Source organism: Natator depressus, chromosome 19 (genome assembly GCF_965152275.1).
Source record: "Natator depressus isolate rNatDep1 chromosome 19, rNatDep2.hap1, whole genome shotgun sequence".
NCBI classification, from domain to species: Eukaryota; Metazoa; Chordata; order Testudines; family Cheloniidae; genus Natator; species Natator depressus.
Window position 1 is genome coordinate 10,376,893 of NC_134252.1, and position 10,143 is coordinate 10,387,035.

Genomic DNA, 10,143 nt, shown 5'->3' on the forward strand with positions numbered 1-10,143 from the left:
CTCCAACCCTCCCTCCCCATTCCCCCCTGCCCCCCGAAGGTAAAATTCTGGTTATACATATTCCAAGTATCTAATCTTTATTAGATTGTTCAATGTGCCCAGCCGTGGTACAGTTTTATAACCAGAAAACAAAGTTAGTAAAAATAGTCAAGTATATTTAGCCTCTGAGGAAGCACCATGAAGTGACTAGTGTTGTATACTCCCAGAGCTGCGCACTTATCTTTTTGCAGAGAAGATGCCTGACGTCTCAGTTGTACCAGCTTTACAAACCCATGCATCGTTAAGTCTCAAATGTGATGTTGCAAAAGAATGGGTAAGCAGTCCAGACATCTCAGGGCAGGACTGTGTTTGTACTCCACACACACACCCACCCACCCCCACAACTTCAAAGGCAGAACATTTGCATAAGAGACACTAAAATGCTCTCAGACAAAGGTTTGTTGTGGTTTTTTTTTTTTTTTTTTTTTAAAAAGACATACCTTTTCCTAAAGCCAAACTTAGGGTTTTTTTGTTTTTGTTTTTTTTTTTTGCACAAAAGAAGTCATGTTTCATTTCTAAGCATTTTACATTCGTAATCTCATATCTGTTGCTCAGATGTGGAATTGTGTAGCTGAAAAAACAGGCTGCTTTTGACAAAAGGACCAAGGGCACAGGAAGGAAGATTTATTCTCTAGCCAAGGCAGGCTAGGATCACGAGAATCTGCTAGGACTCTACAGCTGAATCTAATACTTGAGGGACAGGGCTCTAAGCATTTTACCTAAAACTGGCTCCAGCCTACATAAAAGCAACTGCTATGGTCAACGGTTTGACTAGCCAATAGTTGGTTTGTGCTTCAGGACAAGCCTGGTCTTTCCCAGATTGGCCAGCTGGCCACTGGTTGGTTTGTGCATTAAAACCACACTGCACGCCAAAAAGCAGCAGCATTTCAAATTCCCTAGAAGACATAGCTTTGTACTAGTCTAACCAAGGGCAGACTCCCAAACAGATCCTTTGCTTTACTGTTTATGTACACAAGTTGCTGAAAATTTTGGCACTGCCGATTTGGGAGCTTTCTAGTGACTAACTGGATAGGCCTCTACTGCTTCCCATCTCCATAAAGCTCTGCACAGCATTCTCCACAATGCAATTCTTCCCCAGCCCCAGTGTCTCATGTTACATTCAATGCCAACCCCCACCTCTGTGCGACTCAGCTTTGACTACTATTAGATACTATTAGCCAGTCCTTCACGAGCAGGAAGCCATGCCAAAAGCCTTTGCAATATATCACCTGCAATCCAACATCTGTTATGTTATGAGAAATGATCAAATGACCCCCTCCCATCCAAAACAAAACAAAAAAAAAAACAACACATTTTCATCAAGACATCCCCACACAAGCACTTAGGGACCTTAGCCCCTGCCAAAAAAAATAAAAAAATAAAGGTTTACAGTACAATTGTGTTTATATTGTTACAGGCACTTAACAGGATTCTTTGGTCCTTCAAAGGAATCAGCCACTCTGGCTTCTATCTTCAGAAACCATGAGTCTGCACAATCCTTAAAACCTCCTGCACTAAAGGAAATTCAGACTGATTTGCATTTCAGGGCAGTGCAACTTTACTTTTAGCCTAACCCTACAATCCCCCTAACTCCCCCGTTGCCTACATAATTCATAAGTCTTCCTGCAAACATCTCAGATCTACAGTTTCCATAACACTGCACATCCAATCTCCACAGCGTACAGCAGACACAGCTAGTTCCAACAAACTTGGGAAAAAAAAACTCTTGAGAAAGAGTCCAGTATATTATTGCCTTTTGTCACAGTTCTTCCAGAAGGCTGCCAAGGCCAGGGAGCACCCTGGACTACAGATCCTAGAGAGTGTTGTCCATGCTCAGTTACAAGGAAGCCATGTTGGGTAGGAGTGACTGCAAGGCAGAAGGGGCTGCACATGGGTGACATAGTAGTTGAAGTTTATTTCGCTGACATATGGTGCTGGCTGATAGTAGCAGGTCACATTGGTTACTGTTGGGATGATGTTCTGCTCAGCCAGCACCCTCACAGCCAGCATGGCAATGAGGTTCAGAGTTTGCCTCCTTTCGTGTCCCATCAGGCACACTGTACTTTCATTCACCACCCGGTGTAGGGTCATCAGGCAGTCATATCTTTTGCTCTCCATCCCAACAAAGTGGCTCTGAAGGTAACACTCGAGCTTCCGCTGCTGTTCTCCAATGTCAGAAAAGTCTATGAAAAACCTGGAGCACATGTATCTCTGTAACGCCTTCATATCTACATCTGACTTGGGCTTAAACCCCCTCACCAGGAGATTGCAGTACTTCAGAAGCCCACCACCTCTGATTTCTTCTGGGTTCCTGGTGGCAATGATTCGGTTCCTGAGATGGTCCATTGCCTCCCCAAAGTCCCCATACATGCTTTCCCCAGTGATTGTGGGGTGGAAGTTCTCAGACATGGGGTTCTCCGAGCACTCTCTGAATAGTAACAGAGAATCCAATATAATCTGGAAGGAGTCCACACTGAACTCAAACTGCCGTCTGAGAGAGTCCACAAATTTGAGTTCCACATTTTTCCCACTGTTATTGGACAGTGATATAAGGCTCCAGCGGTCTGTTTCATTACATACTTTCACTAGCTTCTGCACATATGCCTCCTTCAGAGTCATGGGGGTGATCTTGTCTTTGTTTACTCCTTCTGGGAGGAAGTCCAGGAGACAGTCCATGACCACATCTTTAACTAGCTGGAAAGAATCCTCACTCTTCAGATCCACACAAAAAATGAGGTCCAGGTCTTTGTACCCCAGGCCACTATCTTGATGTAGGACATGGCTAGCTGCTGAGCCATTCAACCTTACATTATGGACTGCAATTCTCTTCTTTTCCAGACGGCTGCGGACCACCTGAGATACAGAGAGAGAGACACACACAGACAGTCATTGTCTATATAGTACTAAAGTAGTGTTCTTAGAATGGGATGTTAGAACTGAAATTGGGCTTGCATGTTGAAGTAGGTCATGCCCGCATAACAAAAAGGAGATGGTTATCATTCCTATTACAAACAGGGAAGTTTGGAGGTACTCCAGAGACAAAGGCTACAGAGAAATGTTCACTTCAAAGGCTATGTGTTTGCAGCAGTCACAGGATTTAAAAGGGGCCTCAGCTGCTTGTTCTTACATTAAAGTGCTCCTGGCAGAAAGTGAACATCTGTACTTCTGCTTCTGTCCTACAGCGGTTAACTGCTCTTACCCCATTATCTCCAGGCAACAACTGTCTGAGCAGGTTCATTGCAAGATCTGTTTCCTCAAGTCTCTTGATTCTTATCAAATAAAAGTCTTAAGTAACAGTTTTGGCCATTAATCTGGAACTGCAACTGATCCAGGGAGAAGTGCCCAAATGCAGAAACAGTGACGTCCCACTTTTTATTTGATTAGAGTAGCTGTATTTGAACATGTTTCAGAAGATGTTCTCCTAACCTTGCCAAGACTCATTAAAGGCAAACTAAGAAGGTACAGTTGCTGAAATGCACTTGCCATGAGTATGCAAGTTCATGTCTTAACTAGTAAGTGTATCCTAATAATTTCCAGTGTGTCAGTATTTTGCATTTGACACCTTGCCAGGTTTAAGAGGCAGTTTTTAATCTAACAGGTGTTACCTGAGCAATTTTAATCGTGCCTCCTCAATATTGACACACCCACAAATATACCTCTGAAGCTTTGTTAAATATGAAGCTGAATCACTTTCGTGATTACTTAAACATGCATTAGGCTGAAATAACCCTATGATCAAAATATGAACTACCTATTCCAGACATCAGCTAGCAATTGAGGATGGTAACTTCCTCTTAGCAAAAGATTTGAGCTCTATATTAGACTCAGTCAGGACCTCAAACTGAGTACTTTGGCAGAGATTCATTCATCATCTTCCTTTAATATCAAGATATTCAGACAAAAAAGTTGAAAATTAAGGCTGTGAAACCAACATAAAGAAAGCCTCAGAATAAAAAAAACAAAAGCTAAACTTCAACTTGATTTGCCTAATGTGCTCCTGAAATTGACGTGTTTGGGCCCAACAGGCAAGAGGATTATTCCAGAACAAATAGTTCAACCACAACTTTGAATGTAACTGGAACCAGTTCCAGTCTAGTAAAGTTTTTTTTAAGTAGAGTTTCAACTAATCCTAACAATTTAAGCTATGCTCCACTGCAGTTATTGACTGACTCTTCCTTTTCCAGCTGGAGAGGGTGTCCTATTAACCAATAAGAGTCAGGCCCATGAACTAGACTAAGAATTCCATTTTGGATCAAGCTTAACAGGAAGTTGGAGAGCCACCAATACTTACTGGAAGGTTAATGGTATCAAAATGACACTAATTTATATCAGCTAGTTTCATGAAGACTAGGTATCTCCTAGCTGCAAGTCTGAACTGCACTTTCAAGCAAGTAGAGGGTATTCTGGTGAAAGCTATGAATGTTGGAAAACATGCAATTTAACAACTTTTTACACACTTGTGATTTTTACAAGATGTGGTTCTTATGCTGGCATTTCCTAGTTACTCTCTGGCAGGAGCTACTGTAGCTGAAGTTGGACATTTGCCTGGACTCACTGCCAAATTTTAAGATTCACATATCAGGCCACAGGGAACGAGTAAGCCATCTACTATTAGAGATGTCAAATACCCACCAGTGCATGCACCCTTACCAACATGTCAGATAGATTAGTTTTAGATCCAACTAAGTAGGAGTAAGCTCACACCAGATTTCGTGACAGTGCATAGTTAGGTTGCTCATTTTCACATACTGAGCAGACATTTCCATCTCCCATTCAATGGGCAAAGAATGCTTTCTACCTAGGAATTGTTTATAATTGATTCAAATAAGTTCAGTACGAAGTAAGAAACTTCATACCAATTATGGTCAATCACACTGACCACGTTAGACCAGTTACAAAATTGTGTCTTTTCCCCAGGTACATATTATTTTGAATATGATGTGGGGACTACAGTTTGTACTAGTCAGTCTAATATTAGATATAGGTGAAGAAGATTGATGCAGAATCAGGAGAAGGGTTTGGATTAAACTAACAAAGTCTCAAACCGGAGATCTTTGCTGCATACAAGTAATAGAAACTCAGACCCCGGCTGGCTTAAGATTCATCCCAAGACCTAGAAGACAGAGGTTTTAGATCCATGATTCAATATCCCCGCTCTCTGAAATTCAGTGGGGTTTATGGTTGCAGTTCTCTGAATAGTCCAAACACCCATGGCCAGAAGAGTTTAAAACATTAACAGCCATGAAGTTAGAACACTAGCTATGTGTCCAACTGCCTAACAATACAATCCTGCTCCAACAGAAATAAATTGGAATTTCTCATTGACAAGAATGGCAACAGGATCAGGCACAAACCAAACATAAGAACGGCCAGACTGGGTCAGACCAAAGGTCCACCTAGTCCAGTATCCTGTCTTCCAAGAGTGGCCAATGCCAGGTGCCCCAGAAGGAACAAACTGAACAGGTAATCACCAAGTGATCCATCCCCTATCATCCATTCTCAGCTACTGGCAAACAGAGGCTAGGGACATCATCTTTGCCCATCCTGGGTAACAGCCACTGATGGACCTATCCTCCATGAATTTATTAGTTTTTTTGAACCAAGCCTTGTAGGAGGATTCAAGTGTCTGGAGAGTCTCTCATGGATCACACCACACTGTTCCAAAGGATACCTGCCCATGCAGAAGGCTGGATACGAGTAGTAGGATCTGTTGTCCCAACTGTAGAGCGAGAAGAGCATTTGAAATCTATTACTCACTGCTAGCACTAGGATAAAGCAGAGGAGATAGACAAGTGTTCCTAAGAGGATTGTCAGTTTCATCGGAAGCAGGTCAGTAGTACAGAGTGCCTCACTATATATGGTACAGCTGAGCAATTCTGACAATCAGGTGGCAGGCCCGAATAAAACCGGCCTGCATTTTGGCCTGGTATTCTCTACATCATGACAGTAGCTGGTTATATATAACCAAGCATTACAAAGTGGCTGCCTTTTTAGGTTACTTGTTTCAGCTTACTCAGACCTAAACGCTGAGACTGCCAACGTGCCTGCTCAGAATTACTGTCTTCAGTATTTACCGTAAGTTGCTAGTGGCAAGATTGTAAACATCCTTTAATCAGCTATTACACAGCTGAGACTAAAGGAAGAAAGTTTCACTCCAGTTTAGTTACTGTTCAGGTATTAAGTTTCACAATTGGTGGAACATTTGATGCCAGATATCTGGCTTCTGCCAATGTCAGCTTTCCACTACTCTACACAAATCAAGCTTGGCACTCTAATAGCTTCCTATCATTTGCTTCATTAAATCTTTCATGTCATACGTATGCACTTCAACAAAATTTGAAAGTCCAACTGAGTTAGCATGAATTTAAGGACTCTACATTAGCTGAAGTCACATTGCTTTGTATAAAAAAAAAAAAGGCATTTTTCAAATGCCACTTGATCAATTTCCAAACTTAAGTGAAGTACTCTAAGAGGTAGAGATCTAGAAATCCTAGATTAGTTTCTTGTGAAAGCCAGTTTGGTTTGTGAATAGGCTTTTTAATTAGAAGCCAACATGCTTGATTTTATATTTGATGAGTCATTACTAAGGAATGAAGAAGCCTCCCTTCCGTGAATATGCTGCAGCTTACTTGAACTACAGACAACCAGCAACCGTATTAGGGTGTTACGTGGAAGATGTGTGCACCTGATGCACAAATGGAGACTCAAGGATCCACCACAGTGCAAATGCAGAGACCACCAAGCCATGGGGCACTTGTTCATGTGTTCAATCTTTTCATTTTTAGGAGATTGAGTGCTCTGCATCTCCCGAAGCCCTCAAATGAATGTCAAGCCTTTCTACTAAGCTGTGAATGTTGCTATTTCCATATGAAAGAAGTGTCATATTAAAGCACAGTGGTTACAACTTTATGGTAACCAATCCCTGTTAATTTGGGAAGATTAAATTATGGCATAGAGCAGTGGTTTTCAAACTTTTTTTCTGGCGACCCAGTTGAAGAAAATTGCTGATGCCTGCAACCCAACAGAGCTGGGGATAAGGGGTTTGGGAGGAGATCAGGGCTGGGGTGAGGGCTAGGAATGAGCTCCAGGTTTGGAGGGGCTCAGGGCTGGGAACGAGGGGCTTGGGGTGCAGGGTTGGGGCATGGGGTTACTTCAGGCAGCTCCCAGTCAACGGCACAGCGGGGGTGCTAAGGCAGGCTTCCTGCCTGTCCTGCCACCGCGGACCATGCTGCGCCCCGGAAGCGGCCAGCAGCAGATCTGGCTCCTAGGTGGAGGTGCGTGCAAGTGGCTCTGTGCAGCATAATGCATTTTATGCCAACAGTTTAAATATGCACTCCCCTTCAAGCTCTGCAATCCAGATCTTGCAGCTCTGGGAAACTCCAGTTGGCACCACCTGAATCATTGGACAAGCTGATATTCTGTTTACTCTACCTTAAGTGAGAAGTAATTTACAATTCATCTTTAATCTAATGTTTTGGTAAAGAAGCCAGTTTCCAACTTGTTTTGAGTTCACAGCGATCCTTTCACATTAAGCATTACTTTTGTTTTAGTTACCTATGGAGCAAACGATAGATTAAGTCCCCAGTGGTCCTAAATCCGCCCATAATAAAATGGAATAGAAGACATTCTCTTAAATGTCTACTGACACTGCGATACAAGTGGTGTAACTGTGTGAGCAATACTAACTGCATCAGTTTGTCCTTACACAGCTAAAGCTTCGCTTTTATTATTCAGACCTCAGAAGTCTGGAATGGGGTCATCGGGTCCCAGCATTAATTTACATTGACAAATCCAGACATTTAACATCCCCTTGACATTCTGACAACTGAGGCTGAACGGTACTGCTTTAAGCGGCGTAAAAAAGGCTCAGCTAATTCACAGACTAGTTGAGGTGGCCATGAGTGCCTTTTTTGCAGTACCTGCTGCATCTATCCTATTGTAAAGCTTCTCACAGCCTTCCTGTTGCAGAAGCTAACCTGGGCTGATGGAGTCTGAATTTAGTTATTACAAACATCTGTTTTTAATATGTGCAGTAATGTAGTCCCATGTTGCCCTCTACTGATGTGGCAGTTCTAAATGAACTTTGCTATATGCCATTTACATGAATAAGATATTAGATTATGCATGTTGTCCTGGATCCAAGACGGAGTTTTTAGGTTAACAGGAAGATGTCAACATGAAGACAAGGGACAAGCCAAGATGCAGTAGAATGTCAATAGATACAGGGAATCTAATACCAAGGCAATTCTGAATGACTTTGCCTTTGATGACCCCTCGGTTTTCTGTACATCACATGCTTCAGTCTGGGTGAGGTAGCAGCAAGATTCAGAGGCCTTGCATAGTAAGAGATGGATGCAAAGTGAAAAATCTACCATCTTCGCTTTGGCTAGTAGAAGTATTTGCTTCAGCTGGAGAATTCCTCAGCCTGGGTGGCAAGATGCCATGCGTGAGAGACTGGATATCACAGTCTCAGCAGTTTTATTTTCTGCTAGCAGACTTCAAGCCCCATATAAGCAGACAGCGAGAGCAAGCGCGGGACCAGCCTGAGTGCAGCCTCATCAGGGCAGAGTCCAACACTTCTGCACAAACTACTTACGAAAAAATCAGTGAGTCAACAGTGGCCTCTAAAGTTTCTAGTGACCTCCTTCTCCTATGCAGGGAGCCTACCAGCTGGTTTAGAAAAACTGGAGGAGTTTCAGGTAGCCCCATAGCATGCTCCGCTATGGAGGAGCTGCCCTTGCCCAGACACGCACTTGGTCTCCCATCAAGCAGGGGGATTTAAACACAAGTTGCTCTGGAGAGGGAGACACCCTTTGGCAGAAAATACTGGGTCTCTGCAGATCCCAGCTCCCTCCCACCCCCATGGCAGTTTCTCAAACAGGAGCGGGTCAGAACAGCTCCCATGGGAAGCGCGGCCTTTGCCAAGTCACAATGCTCATGGGCGGGGGGGGGGACCCTTTGAATCCAGCCTCAGCTAGCCGATCTGCTGGCTTCCAACAGCCCAGGGTGCAGGACTGCAGCAGAGCCCGTGAAGAACGCTGGGCATGAGCCTCCGCACACTTCTACAGGACAGGGGTGACCTTTAACAGGGAGGTGGGTCGCAGAAGGGCCTACAAGGCCACCTCCTTTGCCAGCACCATGCACAAGGGACCCCCCCTCCTCCCCCACCATTGTGGTCACACAGTGGGGAGCCAGTGGTCCCTCCCCCCCAGACCATGCACAGTGCAGAGCCAGGCACCCCCTCCCCCATACATAGTGGGGGGCACCAGGCACCCCTCCCCCCAGCATTGTGCACAGTGGGGAACCAAGCACCTCCTACCATCCTCCCCAGGACATGCATGGCAAGGGACCCTCCCCCCCTTGTCCGGGGGGGGGCTCTAGCCAGCACAGACCCCCCCCCCGCCGGGGGTCTGAGGGACACGCCCCCCCTCACCTGCACGATCCTGCGGGGCCGCACGGACAGGGTGGGGAAGTTGCCCCGGCCGTGGATGGGGACAGCCTCGCCCAGGATCTGGTCCAGCCGCTGCACCTGCTCCCAGCTCAGCACGCTGAACCGGCCGCCGGGCCGCTCCGAGCCGCCAGCCCCGGGCGCCCCCGCTGACAGCATCGCAACCCGCCCCGCGCCGCTCCTGGGAAACGCCACCGGAAGCCGAGCCCAAGTCACCCGGAAGCGGACAAGAAAGCAAGCGGAAGTGAGGGGCTTTAAAAAAAAACAAAACAAACAGCAGCAGCAATTATTCTGAGGGGGAACTTGCTGGGGGGAACCCGTGTGAACCGGCGCTGCGCGCGAATCCCCTCCGCTGCGCGCCGGCTACGCTGAACACTGCGGTCGCCTCAGCCCCCGGAGCCGCCTTATATACCCGCCCCGCCGCACCCCGATTGGCCTGGCCCAGCCACCAATCCCCGCAGCGCTCCGACTCCTTCCGGCGCTCTCATTGGCCGCAGGGAGGAGCGGGAGGGGGAGCTGCTTTCCAGATTCGCCAATCGGGGGACGGGGCGGAGCGGGGCGGAGGGGGGAAGGCGGAGCCAAGAAGAGGGAGAGGGAAAGCTGGCTCTGGCCCGAGGCCAGGTTTGTCCCCGTCGCTGGACGGGGATCCCGTCTGT

General features: G+C 45.9%; 1 protein-coding gene across 1 annotated transcript; it reads right to left on the reverse strand.

The window, feature by feature from the left end:
- Positions 1 to 440: 440 nt before the first annotated feature.
- Positions 441 to 9,860, reverse strand: TENT5B (terminal nucleotidyltransferase 5B). Its single transcript, XM_074934346.1, has 2 exons — positions 9,473 to 9,860; positions 441 to 2,892 (listed from the first exon to the last, which is right to left on the reverse strand). Exons 1-2 carry the CDS (start codon positions 9,644 to 9,646, stop codon positions 1,873 to 1,875), a joined length of 1,194 nt encoding a protein of 397 aa, XP_074790447.1. The 5' UTR covers positions 9,647 to 9,860; the 3' UTR covers positions 441 to 1,872.
- Between the last annotated feature and the right edge of the window lie 283 nt (positions 9,861 to 10,143).

Bases quoted from the DNA above. Each gene is read 5' to 3' on its own strand.
- TENT5B (XM_074934346.1), bottom strand. From the start codon at position 9,646: ATGCTGTCAGCGGGGGCGCCCGGGGCTGGCGGCTCGGAGCGGCCCGGC. The intron at 2,893-9,472 runs GTGAGGGGGGGC...TCTGTATCTCAG, and splicing joins GGCCCCGCAGGATCGTGCAG to GTGGTCCGCAGCCGTCTGGA.